The sequence below is a fragment of the Sceloporus undulatus genome, chromosome 1 (genome assembly GCF_019175285.1).
Source record: "Sceloporus undulatus isolate JIND9_A2432 ecotype Alabama chromosome 1, SceUnd_v1.1, whole genome shotgun sequence".
Taxonomy (NCBI): domain Eukaryota; kingdom Metazoa; phylum Chordata; class Lepidosauria; order Squamata; family Phrynosomatidae; genus Sceloporus; species Sceloporus undulatus.
Genome location: NC_056522.1, coordinates 215,056,720 through 215,080,750, shown reverse-complemented (window position 1 = coordinate 215,080,750; position 24,031 = coordinate 215,056,720). Strand labels below are relative to the sequence as shown.

Below are 24,031 nucleotides of genomic sequence, written 5' to 3'. Positions count from 1 at the left end.
AGAGATGCAACAGTTGGATACTGTATCTTAATTTAAAACAATACTAAAAACCACTTTTTTAGCAGGTTTATGCATATGATTTTAAATTATGAATTTTAAAGTTTGTATTGATTGTAGAAATAATAACAATAATAACAACAATATATTGAATGCTAATTATTATTGTTGTTGTTTCCCAAGTGCTAAAAGTAAATAATTCAGGAGTGGGAAATTGTGAAGTTTACAGGACTAATATCTAAGGCTGAAGGGGTAGCTTCAAGCTGCCGTGAAGAAAGCCAGATCAAGACCATGGCAACTTCATGCTGCAGCCCCAATCTGGCTTTTTGCCAGCCCAAAAAGAGGCAGCAAAATGCCGCTTCTTTTTGAGCCAGCCAAAAGCTGGCTTTTCCACCGCCACTGCGACTTTGTATCTCCCCATACAAACCTGCTAGAGCCTTAAGATCATCTGAGAAAGGCTTTCTTTTAGTCCCTCCACCATCACAGGCTCGCCTGGTGAGGACAGGAGAGAGAGCCTTCTTGGTAGCTGCTCCTGCCCTCTGGAATGCCCTTCCATGAGAGGCAAAGTTGGCCCCCTCCTTGCTTGCCTTTCATCGGCAGGCAAAAACGATTCTGTTCAGGCAGGCTTTTAATGTGTAATCATGGGATGGGGTTTATATGGGATGGTTATTGTGATTTTATTGTGGTTTTAATGTTTGTAATTTTATAGTATTTTACCTGATATTTTAATTGTTTTATTGCAATATGTTTTTAGAATTTTTATTTGTGAGCCACCTTGAATCCCTTTGGGGAGATAGTTGGGATAGAAAACAAACAAACAAACAAACAAACAAACAAATAAATTTATGACGCTCCTGCGGCATGCAGCATATAAACACTGCACTGCCAGAGCACTACAAAGCTGCCTGCCATGTGATCAGGCAGTCGGCATGATGCCAGCTTGGGGTCAGCGTCAGAGCATGTAGCGTCTAAACACTGTGCCAAAGCAAAGGGGCCATCTGTTTGCCCCTAAGTCATTTGGGCGAATAACTTAACTACAATGTCTACCAACTTATTTCTGTCAATCATAGTGATAGTTCAGGAGGAATAAAATAGAGACTCAGAGGGTTGTAAAATGGAAGCACTGAGTGGCTTACTCCATTGTATGTACCTAACATTAAGCTGGCAGATACATGCAAATACCAATCTATATCTAAGTTGCTACATTTCATGAATTCTATCTGCCCAATTTAGAAAATGAAAGAACATTTTAATATTGACTCTTGCAAAGCAACCAAAAAGTCAACAACCCATTGTGACCTAGTGTAAATCTTCCATATACCAGTAGATTGCATTCTGTTTTCTGCCTACCCCTGGGATAATGCTAAGCACATTTGCAGTCTCTCTCTGTAGCAGGCAGTGCCTTTATGGAAGTTCATGCATGGTTAAAAGGGAAGATTTGACTGAAACTAGTTAATACAAAGCTTTTACAGAGCAGTGGGTGCCCAGGAGCATATACACTGTAAGAGAAAGTATATAGGAGAGACAGAGACTTTGGTGATGCTACAATGAGGGAGATTCTTTTTTTTTTTTAATGCCCTGGAGACATCCCACAGAGAAGAGATGTACCAGCATTTCTATGAAGAGAAGGATCTCTCAGGCAATGTGTGCTGGATTGTAACCATATCTTTTATGTAACTGTTCACTTATCTGGATTTTCCTCCCACCAGACAGTACCACAAGCAAAAGTGAAAAATAAAAACTGACTCCACAGATGCAAAAAACATGTCAGTTCAATGAAGTCTAAACACTCCTCTTTCCCTTCTGTGGTGTATCTCCAGGTTTTCTACTGCATTTTGGAGGAATTAATGGGAGACTGCAGTCCTAACAAGGTTGTTGGGGTTAATAATTGACCTTTGCCCTGGAATATATGAAAGAGTAGTATGTCTTTGAGCATATGCAGAATGTAACCTGACAAAACCACCTCTGAATATTCCTTGCCTAAGAAAACCTAGGAAATACATGGTTTGTTTGCAGGGTTTTTGGTGGGGTTTTCAGGCTATGTGGCCATGTTCTGGAAGAGTTTATTCCTGACCTTTCACCAGCATCTGTAGCTGGCATCTTCATTTCTCTGAAGATGCCAGCCACAGATGCTGGTGAAACACTAGGAATAAACTCTTCCAGAACACGGCCACATAGCCTGAAAAACCCACAAAAAACTATGGATGCTGGCCATGAAAGCCTTCGACTTCACAATACATGGGGTCTCAACAGGCTGCTTGAAGACACACACACACACACACACGATGGAAGTGATAGTTCAGCAGCACCTGGAAGACACACATTCCCACTCCTTTCTAAATGCATAAATCCTATTCTTCTGTGCATTTAGAATAGGAGTGGGAATGTGTGTCCTCCAGGTGCTGTTAAACTGTCACTTCAGTCATGTCTTGCCATAGTCTTTTATTCTTATGTTTATTATGGTTTTTATTCTTATTCTTATGGTTTTATTCTGCACATGCTAGTCTTAAGAATGCAAGGAATACCTTTGCTAGATTGTTTCAGGATCCCCCCCTCAATGGCCCACCACATGATTCTGGGCAGCCAACAAGACTACTGTGTTTTCAAAGAGCTGTTAGATGGTATTTCAGTAAAATAACATGGAGAAATATGCATTGCCTGCCTCTATTCACCCACTTTGCTTGTTCATGACATGACATGTGTTCACATGAAGGTGTCCATATCAATAAGATAATTGTGAGACAGGCAGTTGGGTTGAACTGTTCATCTGCCTTGATGTCATGCAGCTTTTTCTCCTGAGTCCAAGTACTGAGTGTGGATTGTATCTATATGGGGAGATCCTATCGGCAAAGACTTTTTTGCAACCTGGATCCCTGTGTCTCTGGGATTTCTACAAATACTTCTGCATGTAGGCTCTTCCCTTGCATGCATCCATGATCAAGGCATGGACACCGATGGGGTGAGGGACATCATCATAGCTTTTCTGCCCCTTTAATTATGTGTAGAACTTCCATATGGTCAACAAACAAAAGGAGCTCCTATCATACCCTTTTGTGACCAGCTGGTTGGTTCTAGTGACGTTGTTATTGTTACGGTTATTGTTGTTTTTGGTGTTGTATGCTTTCAGGTTCCCAGCTTATGGCACTTATAAGATGAATCTATCATTGGGTTTTCTTGGTAAGAATTGTTACAGAATTATACAATCTTGAAAGAGTCTTCATGGACCATTTAGTCCAACCCCTTGCTCAGTGCAGGATCTCCAGTTAAAACACCCCCAGCAGGTAGCTGTCCAGCCTTTTTGAAGACATCCAGAGAATGGGAACCCAGCATCTCTCTAGACACTTTGTTCTGTTGTTGAAATGCTCTCACTGTCAAGAGGTTATTTCTAAAGTTGAATCAAAAATCTACTCTCTTATAACTTCAAACCATAAGACCAGAGAATAGGCCTGCCCCCTTCTTTCTGGGGCAGCTTTTCAGGTATTTAAAGAATGTGATCATGTCATTCCTCAGTTTTCTCTTCATCAAGCTGACCATGCCCAACTATTCAATCTTTCCTCATTCATTTTGCTCTCCATACTTCTTATTAGCTACATTGCTCTTCTCTGAATCTACTCCAGCTCGTCTGTATCCTTAAAATGAGATGCCCAAAACTGAACACAGATGAAGCTTGACCAGTGCAAAATATAGTGGGACTATCACTTTCCTTGACTTGGAAGCTATGCTTTTATTAAGACAGGCTTGATTAGCATTTACCTTTTTTGCTGCAATATCACACTGTTGGTTCATGTTCAAGTTATGCCCAAGGTCATTTTGTATATAGTACTGCTGAGCTATATTCTTTACATGTGCATTTGGTTTTTAATGGCCTAGATGTAGAATTTTGCATTTGTCTCTACTGAATTTTGTTTTATTAATTTCTGCCCAGTTTCTAGTTTATCTAGGTCAATTTGAATTCTGTCCCTATCTTCCAATGTGGTAGTCACACCTCTCCGTTCTATGTCATTTCCAGGTGTTGTAAGCATTCCCTCCACTCTCATCTAAGTCATTGATAAAATGTTGAAGAGTAATGGGGTTTGCCATTGCTTGCCTCTAAAGCTGAGAGAGTGTGACTTGTCCAAGGTCACCAGTGGTTTTCCATGCCTGGGTGGGGATCTGAACCCTGGTCTCCCAGAATCCTGATCCAGCACTCAAATCATTGCACCACACTGGCGCTGTCAGCATATGCTCATTCTGCACTGCAGAAATAATGCAGTTTGACATTGCTTTAATTTATTCATTTTTAAAATTCATTTATATCTCACCTTTTTCTCAATAATGGGACTCAAGGCTGCTAACAACATATTTATAAACAACACAGATTAAAACTATATAAAGCTGTTAATGAAGTACAAATGTGGAAGTTATTTAAAAATTAATTAGACATTTTAAAAAATGAAAACATTCAACATTAAAAATTTCTCAAAAGACCATTTACAAACCTCAAAAACAGCACCACACAACATTAAAACACTTTAGTTTTTAAAAGCCCAACACATAAAAATGTTTTAACTTGCCTGCAAAAAGAGCATCCTGGCCTCCTTAGGAAGGAAGTTCCAAACTCTGGGAGCAGCCACAGAGAAGCCTTGTCTCCCACCAAAGTAACCTGGGAAGGTGGTGTGATGGAGAGAATGACCTCTCCACTATAACTGCAAACACTTAATGCTATGGAATCCTGGGATTTGTAGTTCATTGTAGTTCACTCAGAGACCTCTGAAAAGAAACACCTTGTAAAATTACAAATACCAAAATTCCATAGCATTGACCCACTGCAGTTAAAACAGTGTCAAACTGCATAATTTCTGCAGCCATAATAAAGTTAAAAATTGATCCTAAATTGCCTTTTAAAAAATAAAAAAACTGTTCCATTAATCCTGACAGTTATCAAAACCTTGACTCATCCAGTCTGCTTTGGCATGCGTGTGCTGCTTCTTTCACGACTGAGCTTGCTGGATGCTGTGGGATGGCTTGGAGAAAAAGATCACGAGCCACCAGAATATTCCTAACAAAACAGTTCCATGACTCACACAAAGGTTGTGAGAAAGCTTCAGCATGGCACCACTTCTTCTCAGGAAAATATAGTGACACTTGATGCTCAGCTAATGCTGATTCAGTTGCTGTTGTTTTTAATCCGGCTTGGAGATATTTCCCTTTATTTCTTAAGAAAAAAAAATCTAAACACTCAACACTATGTAGTTGAATGCTATGTGAGTAGCTTCTGTTTTTAGTCTTCCCTTTTCTCTCCAAGTCCCCAGATTTTAGAATGTCATATCTTCCTCTTCTACATTAGGGCTGGTTCTGCCTTTAGGCAGAGTGAGGAAATTGTCTCGGGCAGCAGATTTAGAGTGTGAAAAAAAGCAGCATATTCTTAAACACTTAATTGGTGCCGTTAAAAAATAACAGGAAGGGGACGAGGTTGTTCAGAGATTTTTTTCCTTACAGGCTGAAATAACACCAGTGTTATCAGAGACTACTGACTGTGCACCTTGACTTGGAAGTAGGTTTGGGGAGAAAGGCATTTGCTGCTATGCCTCAGACATCTTGGACTGGCAGTGCCCTGTTATATAAGAAAGCAGTTAGAGAAAGTGAATCTGTTTATCTGTTTGTCTATCATTCCTTAGCTGAATTTTATATATGCATTACTAGGTTCAGATGCTTTCAGCTCCTAAATGTATTTGAGCCTATGAGCACTTTTAATTTTCTAGAGGTTTGAGAATTCCTGGTTTAGGCACTTGTTGAAAAAGTCTGATTATAAAGGTCCTTCTTGGGTACCATGATTCTTGCACTGCTTAGACCAATATCCTTCCATTTTATGCTTTGGCATTTGTAATGCAAATGACCAACCTAACCAGTGTAAATCCTACATTTGAAAAACAAACAAAACACTTTGGAGTAAATATTGCTTAAAACATTAATCAGAGTACTGTATTTGACCAGCAGGTGAATGACTGCTTTATAATCGTGAAGATAATTTCTCTGGAGATTTTTGGGCTACAGCTCCCAGAATCTCTCAGCCAGTTGGATGGGTGACAGTGGGAGTTTGGTGTTCTGATGAATTCCAAGTAATTTTATTTGGGTTAAATGTTACTGGCAGTGCTTTCATCTCACATTAGTCATATACATTGGCTTTTAAACATAAACATACACCATACGGAACAGATAAGCCTGGATGTGTGGGGCATAATTGTAGTATAAGAATACATTTTTGCATTGCAGGTGACATCTGTGAGAAAGCCCAAAGCATTTTCATATTGAGTACTTTATCTATATACAACATGGATTTTTTTCCGTTTTCATAAAAGTATAACAATTGTAGACTGTAAGAACCTTTGTGGCTGCATGTAGAGATATGTGTATTAATAACAGGTTGACTTGAATTAACAGCTGAGCTTTAAATAAATAATAAATACTGATTTTCTTATTTAGTCTAAAATTACTTTAAAAAAAAAGTTGAGCTGAGAGATTCTTCTCTGATTCTCAAATTCTAGATTAGCCATATGCAAAATATAGTATATCAGTCGGCCATACTTTCTATTGTACTGATAGACACCCATAAAACATTATGTGAGTTGTGGATGTAATCTTAACAGGACATTTAATCTATTTTCTATTGGGCTGTGGCATTTTCAGCCCTGGAGTTAGCAGTTACAGTATGTGATATGTGATATACCTGTAATGGTTGACGTTCCATAACCTGCAGCCTAATTTGTCAGATATATGAACAAATCTGGATGGCAGTGGCTTCCAACTTGGGTCCTGCATATTCCACATTCCACAGCCACTTTGATCAGTGGTCAGGAATTCCTGGAGTCTATCATTCTTAGTCCAACAAGAAATTTAGAGATCACTGGTGTGCCACAACAACCTCATGTCTCTGCAGTCTTTATTCAACCAATTGTGGCTTCACCATTTGTTTCCACAATATTTGCACAGTAGCTATAAGATACTATAAAAATCAGTACTACTCAAAGTGGTGCTCCATGGTCTGGTGCTGGTCCCTGGCACATTTCCAAGAAAGAAAGAAACAATTATTGGCAATGGGCACAAATACACTACCTGTCCTTGGCACATAAGGGTGTGTGTGTGTGTGTGTGTGTGTCAGTCCTTCACATCAGATAGCTTGAGAAGCACTGATCTAAATTACTATCAAATTTGCCCACTGACTGGTAAAAGAACCCAAAGGATTATAAATTTTCTCAAAGTGGGGTTTCATGTAATGCAAGTTAGTCATTACTTTTATTGCTACAAGGCAATTGCAACATGCTGTGCCAATAAAATTATTATGTTTTATCTTTTCAGACATGATTCTTGATCAGCAAATAGGCTCGGGACAGCTCAGTGAAGATGTCCGACACAGGGTACATGAGGCTTTGCTGAAACAGCATCATCATCAGAATCAGAAGAAGCTAAGCAATAGGATCCCAATAGTCCGGTCCTTTGCTGATATTGGCAAGAAGCAGTCTGAACCACATTCCATGGACAAAAATGGTAAAGTGTCATATTACTTTTGGCCATTCTTTGCAAAATATGCCAGATTTAACATACGAGATCATATCCCTTACCTTTAAAACAGCATAAAAAGTGAATGCCATCCCAGTCTTAAATGGCATAATGTCATAATTTTTATATAATATTATAATGCAATTCAGTGTGTTAGAAAGCATTCAACTCCATAAGGTATTCCTTATCCCACTGAGATCATAGGGAGAATAGGCTGTGATCCCTTCACTTTGGGAAGCTACAACTGTGAGATATGGGCATGGGACTTCCTTGGCAATGGACCTGAAATGATGGAATGGGATTCTTGATACAACAGGAGCAGGAAACCTTTTACCCTCCAAATGTTTTGGATTTCAGTTCACAGAAGCCTCACCAACCATGACGAATGGTGGTAAGGGATTATAAGAGTTGTAGTCCCAAACATCTGGAAGGTCAAAGGTTTCTCACCCCATTGATAAAAGAGAAAATACAAGCACTCCTGTTATTTTCAGATGTCTAGGGAAGAGATTTTGTTTAATTGGCTTCTCTGCATTTGCTTGTTTTTCCTACTTCTTTTAGAAGTATGAAGAAATTGCATATATTTGTGTTTATTGATCAGTTACACATGACCTTTGTGCAATCTTAATTTATTTCAACTGTAAACCACTCTTGGTTTGAGATGAAATGGGGAAGGCATCTATAAAAAGAAGTGAAATTAATATATGGTACTTATCCAGTGATGGGCACTCTTATTGAACTTCCTAATCCATTAAAAGCAGGCACAGTTAGTTTGTGGAAATGAGGTGGATAAGAGCAATCCTTTCAGATCAGGCAAGTCTGATCTGATATGCACGTATAATAAGACAATGCTAAGGTGAAATCAGTGGGCATACTCTAGGAAAACTGTTTTGAATTAAATATCTTAAATGTTTTTCAGGCTTCTTAAAGCATATGAGTCTAAACCTACATTTCTTCTCATCAGTGGCATTTGTGCCTAAGAAAATCAAAACAGGTGTAGAAGATAAAGTACAATAATCCCTTGTTAGCACGATTAAATATGTGTGTTGGCTTTAATGCAATTGTAAATTGTTATACAAGTTAACAGATCCTGGCTTAGTAGACAAGAGCAAATCCTTTCATTGTCAGAATAAAATGATTTATGTGCTTTTCAGGTTACTGTCTGGTAACTCACTGGAAAATCAGCTGGATGGAGGTGTTGCAGGTTATAGTCTTGCTAGGGCAGTGCTCTGATCTGTTTGGATGGCACACTCTAGACCTTTTGAAAGCTTTGAATGCTTTCCTGCAGTGCAAAGCAATCATCATAGCATTTTAGATTGCATCAGAGATGGCAGTGAATCTGGCAGCTTCTGTGATGAGTCTTCTTTGAAACAAAAAGATTCTGGAGCTCAGTTCATACTTTTCTGAAATGTTCAGTTCTCATCTGAAAATCATTGTAACATGCTGTTTTTTTAAATTGCCTTACTGGAATCTTTGTTATATTGAGTAGCTAAACCTTGTTTGGACTTAACTACTTCAGACTGCAGGTAGGTGGCTCAAATGACTGAGTCCTGGACCATTGAAAATAATTTTCTTTACATACAGTAGAAAACTAGGCATGAGGGAAAAGGGTACTAACTTTGCCCCTGGGACAGTAGTTTTCAGTATGCAGAGGATCATGTGACCTGTAATGTGAAGCCTTACATTTCAGACACAAGTTCACAGTTTTAATGAGAATTTGTTGGTAGTCACTTCTTAGGATATATCTATATAGAGGAACACATTTTCTTCCCAAATTACTATAAAACCATTGTTAGTGTTCCCCTTCAAGGCCATGAGACACCCTCATAAGGGTGGCATGGCCAGTGTTATGTCTTCTGTGCATTACCAACATGAAACATATAGGACAAGTCTAGGGAAAGATGTTATAGAGTCTCAAGACCATCACCATTTTTGTCTTCTCACTTCTGAGGACATTTTCTCTTGTTCAGCCTTCATTCATTTTATTTACTCATAAATGACTGGGAGCACGTAGCAGTCTACTTTTCATTCTAAGCAAACAGTGAGATTCACATAATTGTCTTTAAATAAGTCACCACCATGAATGGTAGGCAGGCAACCTAACTTTCCAGGCACTAAGCCATAATATATACCACTGAAATAAATAGGATTTATTTTAGTACAGTAATTTTAAATGGAACGATTTAAATGGAAATGTGGTTTCCAATAACCACTGTTCATCTATAGGATATGTGAATAAACAGAATACTTTTGAACATGTACAGAGTGTCACCTAGAATCCACGGTCTGTTATCCCACATATTTAGATGCCAAGCCTTTCTGTGTAAAATGTATGGCTGGAGTTATGTCAAATCTTTTCTTAGAATTTATACCAGGTTAGGATTTAATGCATATAATCATGTATAATGTGGGCAAAATGTGTAATTTGCCCCTTAATATTCATATTCTGCATTCCTGGAAGATTTAAGGCACCTTCTGAGTATATAATGTTTGTAGCAGCTGACCAAGTTGGAACCTCTTTTCTCTCAGTGAAGTGAGATTTACCTGTTGACTCTTTTTGTTTTGGATGTACAGTCATCCTTTTTAATTTTACTGCTTCTGCTCATGAGAAATGCGATCAGCCCACAATCTTGAAATAAAGGCCATGTAACTCTTGATCATTTCCACCTCATAGTAAACCTTTCCTTCTCCCTGTGTTCTTGCATCCATGAGTAAACTGTATGTACGGTAATCTAATCTCTGCTGTTGTGCCAGATTCATCTTCATGTTTCTTTATTTTGCTCTGTCTGTCTTTGTTGTTATCTGTCTCTAACAGGCTCATCTCATCTCTGTACCTCCCTCATCTCCTAACCTTTGGGTTCTCTATGCTCCTTGAAAGTCCAGAGGTAGTGTACTACAAACCTATCTTGCATGACCTTTAGGCCAATTCAAATGTTCATTCATGTCTTCACATCAGTTTCCTCCAGCATGACAGTTTTCATTGGTAATCACCTGATCTTCAGGTCCTCCAAGAAAATCTGAATTTGATTAATACTTGTGTCACGTGTCATAGATAGGCTCTTTTCTCACACGCAAACATACACACACACACTCTTTGAAGTACACACATGTACTTTGAAATAAAGTCTTAACACTTTTCTGTTCTGAATATAAAAATCATAGTTGTGTTGGGCTGATTCCATTTCTAGCATAAAATATACTTGAAAGGAATAGCTTAAGTTTAAATGAATATGTACAGATAGTTTTGAAACCACAAGTCCATTTAGCTTAACACTCCACAGAGCTGTATGGCGTTTATGTTTGTTTTATTGCTGTTGCTTCCCCCAAGGATTGCTGGGTTTTGTATTTTTTTTTTTAAATGTACTAAGATATAACCCCGCTACCTGTCCTTGCAGATCTACAATTCCTGGAACTCCATGGGGGAAAGCAGGACAAGTAAAAGTGGGAATCCTTAACACACTGAATAGGGAGTAAGTCCCACTAAATGAAATGAGACTTATTTCTCCAGTGGGTTGAAACATAAGTTTATAATGTAAGTATCCCTTTTGATAATGGTCAGCTGAATGCCCTTGGAAAGTATACTTCCTGCAATAGCAGTTAGCCAACTTTCAGTTCATGATGGTGATTTAAACATAAGCTGAATTTTGGGCTCTGATGAAGCAATAATTCAACAACTTTACCAAATATGTAATGTAGTGTTTACAGGTTCACTCAGGTTGTGTTTTCTGTTCCCCTTAGATTCTTTCAGTTGCTGTTAATTCTCCCACCCATAAAGGTTTTAAGTAGGAAAAAATATATTAATCTGTCCCTAGAAGCAAAGGTTTGTCTTGGGAACATAAAATGAATTTTTATTTTTGTGTTGCATTTTATTCCATGCTACATGTGGATAGAATATGAAATATCTCTGGTTTAAAGCATCTCTTCCATTGAGTGATCTTTCTTTTACAATACACAGAACTGTTAGTATTCTGTAACAATATTTTTTTCCAGCAGGTCAGATTGTTTCTCCACAGTCTGCACCAGCAAGCATTGAAATAAAAAATGATGTGAGCAGAGAAAACAGCACGGTTGACTTTAGTAAGGTAATTTTTTACTGCCTGTATGCATCTTTGGGTGGTAAAATATACTTTAGTTTTGTGCAATGAACTGCATGTCTCATTTCAGAGTTATCAGTTGTTATTGGTCACTGTCTCATACTACATATAATCTACCTACAATAAGGGTGGGGTGGGGTGTATTAAATGTTTAAAAGTAAAATGTTGGTTCATTTCATTTCATATCACTGTGGAGACATCATAAAACTTTAGAAGAGATTTTAGAAATATTCAGCTTCTAAATTAAAGAATTTTTGAGGGCTAGTGAATGATTTGGGAATGCTCTCGAGCCAATTCCATCACTGAAAATGAAACATGGGAATGACAAATCACATACAGTGTGAGGCTTGGACATCTTTCCACAGTATTCACTCTCCACAGTTGTAGCTGCAGCCACAAAATTTATAAAGCAGGTATGGGAATCATGTAGTCCTCCAGATGTGGTTGAACTAGTTTCCAGCATTCCTCACTCAAGCTATGATGGCTGTTGGGAGTTGCAGCCCAACTACTTAATTGGAGCACATAATCCCCACCCCTGTTATAAATGATAAAAACAGCTTTCTACCTTTGCAAGAGATAAGATCCAAATAGATCCATATTTGATTCAGTTCTGGAATATTCAGTACTGGAATTCAACAGTGTCTCTGGATAAGGATTCCACAAGTAAGCTCTGCACAAAGAAATTTTCTTTTCATTTGTGTAAGGAAGACTGGTGACTGCTCATCCTTACAGGAGGAGGCAGAAGGAAGGAGGAAGCAGAAGACTCAGTGCCAACTAGACCTCATGTGGTCTAGCACCTTCCCACAGCATAGTTTTCCAGGAGGTCACCAGGAGTCAAGAATGAGGTCTAACACCTTCCCACAATTAAGGAGATTATTGCATGACCATTTTTGCCCAAGCCATGCACCAATGGGTGATATCGCACACAAAATTGCTGCTGTGCTGCCACCCAACAATTGCCCATCCCCCAGACTGTGCTCTGCATCAGTACCACCAAAATTGTTGGGAGAATCAGGGCTGGGAGACGGGTGATGGACGAGTAGCAACGCAGCAGCAATTTTGTGTGTGATATCATCCGTTTCTCCCTGTTCTGCCCTGATCCCAGCTCATGCATGGCTTGGGCAAAAAATGGCCGTGCAATAATCTCCATAGATTCCCCGTGAATCAGGTCACGTGAGCTCAGAAGAAGCCTATTTTCTGTTTGAGAGCATTTAATACCCAGTACCCAGCTGTGCTATAGTCTGAGGCTGGAAAAAGAGACTGGGCCCCTTTGAGAAATAAAAACAGTGGCAGTAAAGAGGTGGATTTAAGCAGCCTCAAAGAGGCTGGTTTCCTATTTAAGGCCTGGACTGATTCTTATGGAAGGACTATGAAGGCACAATTACCCAGCTCCAAGCTGCAGCATCTCTCAGAGATATCCAAGATGCTGACTATTCTGTCTTGGCTCCTCTTATTAAAAAGTGAGCTACCCTAACCCTGTCATATACTGCATTTGTGGCAGATCCTGCAGGCTAGACCACAACAGCCTTGCTTGGGCTTCTAACTATAGCAGCACTGAGTAGCACCAGACCCTGCAGCCTAGGGAGATACAGGTGCCAGTCCAGTGGCCCTTGAAGTGCTGCCAGTTAATGTTATAAAGACCTGCTTCACAGGCAAGAGGTCTTATATTCAGCCTCAGACTTCTTTAGGGAAGGCCAGTGACTGAAACCTTGGAGAGCCACTGCCAGTTAGCATAAATGATACTGAGCTAGATGGAACTTTCCAGTTCCAGTTCTTTCCTGGGATTCATCTCTGCCCTAAGTGTGCTCAGGACTAGCTAGGCAAACCAAGAAAGTGAACTCTGTCATGATTAGATCCCCTCACCCAAGCTTTAAACAGCCTTAATTTCAGAATATCCATGATTCATCCTTTAGAGGGAGAGCATTTTTGTTCCTGTAAAATCCATCCAATTTTTAGTCATAGCTAAACCCAAGGACCTGTGTTACATTTGCAGAGGCAGCAATAGCTTGCAAAGGCACTCTCAAGATGTAAAATGAGAAGAAGTGTTCTATTGCCTTTGTAGTCAATGGACTGTATCCTTTTCCCGCCACTGAGAATGCTGTGCATAAGCCTTCAATTTAATTTAATTTGTGCTTGCCTGCAAACTAGTTGACAGAAAAATAATATGAAGAACAGATTTTTAACCATCTATGGAATCCTTGTATTTGTGCCATGCTATAATAATTGATTGCTTATTGCATATAACAGCATGGCAGACAAAAGAATTGCAGGGAAAAGGTGGAGGTTTAGCATTTGACTTACAGAGAATATCTGCAGTTTATTGCAGAATATCTTTGGAGTGAAAATTATCTAAAGGTTGCTGCTAAAGCATGTTTACACTAGATGTAGATTTGATAATTGTGGTAGTTGACCTCAGCTGAACCTGGCTGGGTCAGAGGAGTGAGTAAGGATATTTTTAACCAAAATTCTCTTCTAAGGGAATTGATGCAATCAGTGCTTTGAATCTGTGGTTGAATGTGACATCCAGTCAGTGAGTGTAACTGAGCCCGAACTAGTTATGTGCTTGCTCCATCTGGTGCCAGACAGAATATGAGAAGCAGCATTTTGTACCAGCTGAAGTCTGTTAATTGTGCGTGCAGGGACTAGGAGACCAACAAAAAGGGCATAACAATAGTCTATTTGGGATGAAACAAAGACATGAAAAAGGACATCCGCATCAGGAGGAGAGAGAGAGAGAGGTGAGGACCTACTCTGACTATCTTTCTATAGTTATTGCAAGCAGAGCCTATTTTGAAATGTCAACACAAGTTGAAAACCATGTATGACAGGCAAAATCTTCAGAGCACCCTTCCTTGACATTATTGAACTCCACCTCCTATTACACCCCCCCATGAGTCAGTTCATCTGGAGGGTACCAGGTCAAGGAAGACTGCTCCAGATGTATGCCTACAGATTTTACTTTAAACAAATAACAGCCTCACAACCCTTCACCTATTCTGAGGTCTCTTACCACATCTTTCAAACACACACAAAAGGGAAGGGGGGAACTCTGTCAGTAGAAAAAATATGAAAAAGACTTGGAAAAGTACCCATAAAATGCTTCAATATTTTGACTGCCAAAATATAACCTTGCTTAATTGTACTGTACAGTTCAGTTCTATAAGAAAAAGTCCCATCTGAAAGATATTCAGTGATATTTAAAGTCTGAGGAGTCTTTCCTATTGGGAGTGAGACAGACATACAGACAGAGTGTTGTTTTATTTTCTGTTCAAGAATGATGCCAAACTCTGTCTGGGTCTTTGCCTCCATACACATCATTAGTTGTAGACATGTGTATTATAAAATATGGGCCAGGTAGAGGTAGTTGTGAATCTAAAGTTCATGAGACAATATAAAACAAATGTGTATATGTCATATCAGAGAGACCCAGGTTCCAATTCCTACCAAGCTGCAAAGCAGAACTGATTGGGCCAGTCCTCACCAGGTGGTTGTAAGGATGAAATGGAGGCATGAGAGTCAGGTATACAACCTGCTCAAGGGCTGCATCTGCACTGTGGAATTAATACAGTTTGACTGGTTTAATGGCCATGGCTCAAAGCTATCAAATTCTGGGATATGTAATTTTATGCATTATTTAACCTTTTCTATCAGAGAACTCTGGTATCAGAAAAAGCTACAAATCCTAGCCAAGGCCTTTGGAAAAGAAGCACTTAAGTTAGTGTAAACAAACAAACAAACAAACAAATTCTTGCAAACAACAAAAAAAACCTAATGGTGACCCATCAAACAAAGCATGTCCAGAGAAAGGGCAACCAAAATAATAATAATAATAATAATAATAATAATAATAATAATAATAATATTTATTTGTATCTCGTCCCTCTGAGAACAATTGGGGCGGCTAACAACGAAATGATGAAGGATCAGAAAACCATGCCCTTTGAGGAGTGACTTTGGGAAATGAGTATACTTAGCCTGAAGAAGAGACGGTTAAGAGGTGATTAAGCAAGGATAGCCCTGTTTAAGTATTTGAAGGGGTGTCATACTGAGGCTGGAACAAGCTTGTTTTCTGCTTCTTCAGCGGATAGGACCTGGATTGAAGCTACAAGAAAATAGATTCCACCTAAACTTCAGGAGGAATTTACAAACACTACAAAACAACAAACAGCTTCATTTATATACCGCTTCATACTGAACTAACAGTGTCTAAGTGGTTTACAACTGCAAGCTAATTGCCCCCAACAATCTAGGTACTCATTTTAGCGACTTCGGAAGGATGCAAGCCTGAGTCGAGCTTGAGCCCTTTTGCTGGTATTGAACTCACAACCTTATGGTTTTGAGTGAGTGGCTGCAGTACAGGCATTTAACCACTGTGCCACCACTGTTGGACAGTGGAACACACGCCCTCGGAGTGTGATAAAATCTCCTTCTTTGGAGGTTTTTAAACAGAGGCCGGATGACCATCTGTGTGCTTTGATTGTGTATTCCTGCATGGCAGGTGGTTGGATTCTATGATTCTGAGAAAGCAATAAATATTAGAATAGCTCTCCTTTGGCTTTTTAACCAGCATGAGTAGAACAGTTTTAGGGAGTTGCACAGTCACATCCAAGCTGGTGAAAGGCAAGATGGCATACTCTCTTTTGCCCTAGAACACCTTACAATTGATGCCTCCTCATCCCTACCACATATTTGTATGGGAAAAGCATTCAAATCTTTGCACCTGTCTGTTGCAAGGTCTAGCAGCTATATGGCAATTCTCTCTTCTCTAGCAGGACACATGGCTGCATAGCTTCTTGTAACACCCTCACCACACTTAGATGGCTAGATTTTTGGACAGATATTGATTCCTCAAACTTAATAATAAATTATCAAGAGCTTATTTCATTTGCTGACAAATTATTTCTGTATATGGTGGAGGATGACAATTAGAAAATTCCTTTTAAAAAGTGATTTGTTCTGTAACTCAGGACAAAATGAAACAATCACACTGCAGGATTTTTTTTGTGGAGGGGACTTTATGTTATTCACTACATTACTCATTACTTTGCAAAAAAAATCTTTAAAAATTATTATGGAAAAAATGTCCTCTAAATTCTCCCCAGAGCATTTTTCCCCTCCTAAAAATTAATGAGAAAAATGCATAAATATTACTTATTGTGCAGGAAAATTAACTGTTATATTATTTTGCTAAAGAAGTAGCAATGTTATGCCCTCATTACCCTGCTGTGACAGATAATGTTGTTACAGTACTTTTAATACAAGGAGGAATTGGAGATTTGTTGGGAGGGAAGATCAGTTTCTTTCCTATCCAAAGTTCTTGGTTGTCATAACAAAAGGAGATACAAACTGACATAAAAGAACCTCGCTGGTCTTTTATGTTGTGGTATTAGTGTCACAATACTGTGCTGACCCAAATGCTTTTTCATTCAACAACATCTTGGACATAATTAACTATCTGCACAGAAACCACCATGCACAATACAGTAAACAATACGCACATGCTTTGTTATCTTCCTCCACACTTAATTGCCTAGGACAAACTGGACATTCTTTTGATCAGTAAAAAAATTGTGGAAAAGAGAACAGCACACTTTTACACATTCATACAAATCACATTCACACATCATGATCATCAACAACAACACAGTAAATGTTTCTTTTTAAAAAATTCTGACATGACTTCCTTTTTACCACTGTGTATGAGGCCTCAATTACAGTCTTTCAATCAAAAGTCACTCTAAATCCTTTCCAAACGTGTACATATGCTATCTTCCATCTGTGGTGTAGCCTTCTTCAAGAGTACTGTTATATTTCAAGCGATCAGTGGTAGTTCCTTGGTATTGGATCAATATGTAAACTAAAAATTATTTTTCCATAAGGAATATGGAAATGAGATGGCAAAACAGCCAAAAGAAGCTTTGTTTGGGCTGAATTTTTGGAGATGTTAAAAGTTTTTGAGAGTGATTTCATGACACAGACAACTCCATTATGCTTAAATTCTGTCTTTGTGCCAGAGCCATTTGCTAGAAAACAACTTCATAAACACTGCTGAAGACACAGCACACTGCTTCTGACAGATGGCTCTGAGATAGACATTAAAATGGTCACTTTAACAGTTTATATTGGATTTGGTCACTGTTTTTGTGTTTAGAGTGGTAATAGGAAAGCAAATGGGAAAAAGTACCGTAGATTGAAATTCTCAGGATATGTAGCTGTGATATCAATTTGAACATGTTTTGTGAATCATTTATTTTCCTCTTCATAACATTTAGTAAAGTATTATGGGAAGAATGCAAATAAAATATGTTTATGAACGCCAGACCGTTAACCGGTGCCATTTTGAAATAAGTGGAACAAATCATAGAGAAAGATAAGAGCCTTTAAATGTTTTTAACTGTTATGCTTCCAGGCTTACTTTAGCATTACATTCTTTTGAGGGCTAGAATACACCTGGTGAATTGCTATGCAGGAGGGCTGTTGTTCTCTGACTTTTATTAGACCTAATTTTTGACTCAAGTTTTGTCACAATCAAAGTGGCAGTTGTTTCAGAATATGGGTTAAATATGTAATTTGACCTTTGCAGGCCATATTAACAGTTTGGCCAGAAGATCATGGAATGGTCTAGTGATGGCTTAACAGATGTATACCTCTGGCAGGAGATATTCCATTAGAGCAAGATTAGAAACTGAGTGAATCTCCAGAAGTTGTTGAGCTGTTGCTCCTAGCACTCCTCACCACTGACTGTATGGGTAAGGCTGATAAGAGATGCAGTGCAACAACAGCTGGAAGATTATGCCATACCTACCACTGCTTTATAGTTTTTAAGCTTTTAAGTTGTTTTATTATTAAAAATCCAAACCAAATGGGAAGGACACAGCTTTAAATAACTATGGACTGGGATGAAACAAAGACATCAAATAAGCATTTAAAGTCTCTATATCTCATCATTGCATAGATTTTTTTTTTAAAAAAAGGAGGAAGACAGGAGAAAATAAACCCACTATGTTGCAATATGCATTCACATACATATAATAGGAATAATATATAATCTACCTTACCTTTTGTATTCACTTAAGTAGTATGCCAACATAGAAATTCCTTTCTATGAATACATCTTGCCTTCCTTCCCCTTTTCCCTATTTTCTGCTAACCTAGCAGTTCAAAAACATGCAAAAGTGCAAGTAGACAAATAGGTACCACTTCAGTGGGAAGGTAACAGCGTTCTCCACGGTTATGCCAGCCATATGACCACGAAGTCATCTTTGGACAACACTGGATCCTTGGCTTAGTGACGAAGATGAGCACCCCTCCCCCCTACAGCTGGTTATGACTAGACAGTCATGTCAAGGGAAAACCCTTGCCTTTACCTTTTAATGGTGGATCCTCCAGATGGAAGGCACCAAGTTGGAAAAGGCTGTCCTCAGTGGCAGCTGGCAGTTCTATGCCATGTAAACAGAGCATTTACGCTGGGTTTTAGACAAACTTTAAAAGGAACTATCCATGGCGCTGGCCCAATTTGGGAGACAGAGATCAACACCTTGAATACTTCCTTTAAAGTTTCAACTAAAACCTGGAACAGATTCACCATCCCACTGATATGGAAGGCACCAGTGTCTGTTGGCTACTGTACAATGTAGAAAACAAAAGGAAACAAGATTCATGTGCTGCTAGATGCTCAACTGTTCATTCTTTCTTTTTAAAGCTCTATGGATTTTGGCCTATTTAAAGCAGTCCTTCTTCAAGGGCATTCTAGAAAAATCACTGGCATTGTGTCAACAACACTATCCAGTGACTAATATTTATTGGTCCTTCTTGTTAGGCTAATTGGTCCTGCCCTTTGAAGAATGTTGTTGACTCAATGCTATGAAATTCTGGGATTTGTAGTTTGATGAGGTATCCAGTCTTCTCTGTCAGATGGTTCTGGTGCCACAACAAACTACAAATCCCAGGATTTCATAGGATGGAGCTATGAAAGTTAAAAGCAGTGTCAGATTGAATTCTGCAATTTGGCAGCAGTCTAAGATAAGAGAATCCTTTGTTTTCTCTTGCACTGCATTTCATGACTGAAACAAAAAAAAAAAAAAAAACCCACCACCAAAAGGTGTCTACTTCAGATGGCTAATGACATAATTCATTGACAGGCATTCTAAGCTTGCAATTACATTTTTAATTGACTGAACTTTGCAGTGAATTTATTAGAGCTTGTCTAGTTACTAATAAATATTTGTGCCTATCTAAGTAGTTCTGTGTTTGGTGATAACATTTTAAAAATACTAAGTCGGTCAGTGAAGTGGAAGGCAAAAAGTTTTTAGATTTGTTAGGTTCTCTTGCTATTTGCCATATACTTTTTCCCCTGTGTGATTTTCTTTTTCTTTGAATGATCAGGTTGACCTGCATTTCATGAAAAAGATTCCTCCTGGAGCTGAAGCTTCAAACATTTTGATTGGTGAGCTTGAATTCTTGGAACGTGCCGTAGTGGCTTTTGTCAGACTGTCTCCAGCTGTACTGCTTTCAGGACTAGCAGAAGTTCCAATCCCAACAAGGTAATTCGTAGTCAAAGCTAAGAAAAAAACAACACAAGATACTAATGTTGATTCAAATTCTGTACTCAAATGAAAGAGAGAGAGAGAGAGAGAGAAGAATTGGGGCCTGCATGGGTATTACAAAACCTCTTTGAATATTTTATATGGAATCTATGCTTCTGTAGCCACTCATTTGTGGGCACCAACTCACCATGCAGTTGGACAGTGCTTTGTCCTTGCAGAGGCTGAATAGATCTGTGGTCGTTGGAGCAGAATTTCCTGATTTGCATAGCCTGCTGTTTCATACAAAAAGTCTTCGCAATGAAAGACGAGATTACAAAAAGTGTCACTTTAACTGCCATGGTGATGCTTTATGAAATCCCAGGTTTTGTATTCTGGTAAAAGATTTAAATTGGGGGTGAAACAGACAGCCATCCAGGAGTAGCTGGAAGCTTCTCCTGGCCTGATTGCCCCTGGGCCATGGTGAACACATGCTGTGGTCCTGATGGTGCTTCCTGCCATGGTCCTAAATGGACTAAGGCAAGGAGTGGGGAAAAAAGCCACTCCTACAAAAACTATACTAATTGAACAACACAATTTATACTGTGGTTGGCACGCTTATGCCTGGTATGACAGACACAAAATAGATAAGGAATTTAGTAAGCATATATTAAGAAAAGCTTTGCTCACTAATTGGTTAAAAGTAAAATCAAAATTTTATAGGGGAATTCCCCTATGGGTATCACCACAAGAGGCTTTCATAGGCCAATGGGACAAAGAACAGGACTGGCTCACTTACAAAGATATTTTGGACTATGATATTGAGGGCAATATTATTTTAAGACCCAAAGAAGAGTTAGAGAATAAAACAGGGGGGAAAATACAATGGTTGAGATATTTGCAACTCAAAGAGATATTTAAGGAGGACTCGGTAACATTAGGTTTGGAGAAAGAAGAAAACAAGCTTGATCTAATATTAAAAAAGGATGAAGGAAAAAATAAGGTCGGTAAAATTTATAACGTATTACTAAAAAGATATCTAGAAGAGGAATAGATAAAAGATTCTATGGTAAAATGGGCACAAGAGTTGGGACTTAATATAGATATTGAAAAATGGGCCAAAGTGAGAGCTAAAACAAAGAAATTTACCTTAGCCCAAGACTTAAAAGAAAGCTACTTTAAAGTAGTTAACGGGTGGTACCTTACTCCATGTACACTAAATAGATTATCTAAGCAAAGTAACAAAAATTGCTGGAGATGCCAAAATAAAATTAGCTCTTACTTGCACATGTGGTGGGAATGCCCAATTATAAAGACCTTTTGGAGAAAGATTCACTCAGAATTGGAAAAGAAAAGAAAAGAAAAGAAAAAGAAAAGCTAAACTTAGAATATGATATGGACCCAGAACTATACCTTTTAAATATAACTTCAGTATTAGGTGTGGAAGGAGAAAGGAAGTATTGGAGGATAGGTTTGTATTTATTAACTGCTGCAAGATTAATAGTGGCAAAAAACTAGAAATCTCCAGATACGCCATGAATGGAGGATTGGGAAAACAAAATATGGAAACTGAAAGAACCAGATGTAGCTGAAAATGATTAGAGATTTATAACACACGAAACAGACCACCCAAGTTTCCCCCCTCTATTATAATGTTTATTATAATGTTAATAATGCTTGCTTTTCTCTTTCATCTTTTTTTAGAAAAAGTCATTACTTTGACTTATTCTTAAGATTTTCATTAGGTGGTTGTGCCTGTTAACTGGAACTCTTTGTCCCAGACAAGGGATAACCAAATTCTCAATACGTTTAATAGAAGAGTGGTAACAGTAAGAGGACAGGGAAAGATACAAAATTGAAGCTGCTATAGAGACGGAGTACATCTTAAGCTGATATAATTGTGTACATGTGCAATTATTGTCATGTTGTATTTGTCAGATTTATGAATTATAATTTAAATTTTGAAAAATGGCAAAAAAAAGCCACACCTTTTGGGACCAGTTTTGAGATACCTTAGGCAGCCCCGGATTGGCTTCCAGGTGCCCAGGGGTATACATTCTGTAAATGCCACATCCCCCGGAGTGCCTGGAAACCGCCTCATCTGCCCGCATGTTTCAGGCCATTGTCTGCCAGAGGGCTCTAGTGCTGTAATTCAGGAGATCCAATTAGAGCTTTCTAACAAACAATTCTCAGTAACACCAAACTACATATCCCAAGATTTCCTGGAGTGGAATTGTGGAATTTAAAATGGTATCAAAGTGCTATAACTGGGCTGTGTGGATACTTTCTACATATGCACATAATACTTCAACACTGAAGAATGTATGGTCCCAAACCATGGCTTATGGGACTGATAGGCTTGGGTGGGCTGTCTGCTACCATCTTAGTTTTCCTTTGTAATAAAGCTGGCATCAGATCTCAGGCTGATATTCTTCCTTTCAAAGCTACTACCCTGAATGTGCAGAGGAGTTAAGAGCCGGACAGGGAGATCTGATGATATTTGACTATCCCTTTCACTAGAAAAGGGAATAAGAATCTATCTATCTGTGTCCAGTCTTTGTGCAGTCTCATACATATTACATCCTTTTTATTTTTTATAAAAAATAAAATTGCATTTACATTTTAAAAAGTCTAGTTCCCACTTGCTGCATTACTTTGTAAATACACTTTTGATATCTTCTACCAAATAACTTGCTAACAGCAACAGAGAAACATAGACTGTATTACTTGTAACTGATGGCTTCCAGGCTCTAGCCTGCTTGAACATAAATAAAGAGAATTGATAGCAGATAGTGAAAAATCCAAGAACCAAAAAAGCCAGTCTCTCAGTTCCAGTGTAGGATGACACTCCTTCAACTCTTAGGGGTTTATTTTGCAAGATAAAATAATAAAAATAAATTGAGAACTGTACCCCCAGAAGCTTCCAGAACACAAGTCTCCTCTAAAAGAAATATGTTCCCTAAATGATAGTTTAGAAAAGTAAATTGGAAGAGACTGCTACTTTCAGTATCGCAGGAGAGACTAGTATGGTTTCTGTAGGGTCCAGGTAGTGCTGTAAAGTTGCCCCTCACAGTTTAATGCTTCTTAAGAACATGTGTTTTGGAGAGGTTTTCTGCGGTGTCTCACCTAAGCAGAACCATAGATATACTCCAGCTGCAAATCTATTGGAGAAACTGCATCTACTTGTACAGCAGTCCTTTCTGGTTTAGGAAATCCCTCAGCCTGCTCTCAGTCTTACTTATTTAATGTGTATCCTGCTTTTTTCCTGAATGGGATTTGGCAAGTCTTGGTGTACAACCAGGTAACAAGCAGCATCTTCTGCACAACCATGAAAGATACAGAAGCTCTTTCTAGTTTTCACTCTGACAAGCCTAGTTGGAAAGGCATTCTTACTTTGCATCAGAAAACACAGTTTAGCCACCATCCTATTAGTGGCTTACACTTTTGTAAGTGCAGCTTATATACAGCAAATCCTTTTGTAGATGGCGAGCAGATGGGTATTAACATGTCCTTGTGCTTTGGCCACTGCAGCTGTCACTTAAAAGTGAAGCAGGAAGGGAGAAGCTATTCATGCAGTAAAGATCTGAGTGCTCTGGGCTCCCAGGGGAAGGAAATATAGATGAAACTCATTTGAGAGTACACACTAATTTCTTTCACCACCTACAGACCTAAGCTACTTCTCCATGATCTGAATTGCTCCTCCTTCTCTTTTTCACCCATATGAAGAAGTCCCTTCCAAGGCTTGACAGCTTCCAGTTGTTGGGAGGATGTGAAACTGGGGAAGCTGAACTATGTGTCAATATAGGATCTCAGATATGGCCATTCTTAAAAAGGATCTGATGTGTCAGATTTTGAAATAAATTATTACACAGTAGTTTGCTAATT

General features: G+C 38.7%; 1 protein-coding gene across 1 annotated transcript in view; it reads left to right on the top strand.

Annotated features, from left to right (window-relative positions):
* Window positions 1–24,031, top strand: part of SLC4A10 (solute carrier family 4 member 10) — a 221,870-nt gene that overhangs the window by 114,749 nt on the left and 83,090 nt on the right. The window contains 4 exon segments of the mRNA XM_042475963.1: window positions 7,333–7,521; window positions 11,524–11,612; window positions 14,264–14,362; window positions 20,010–20,167. Of these exon segments, the coding sequence (XP_042331897.1) occupies window positions 7,333–7,521; window positions 11,524–11,612; window positions 14,264–14,362; window positions 20,010–20,167 (535 nt within the window).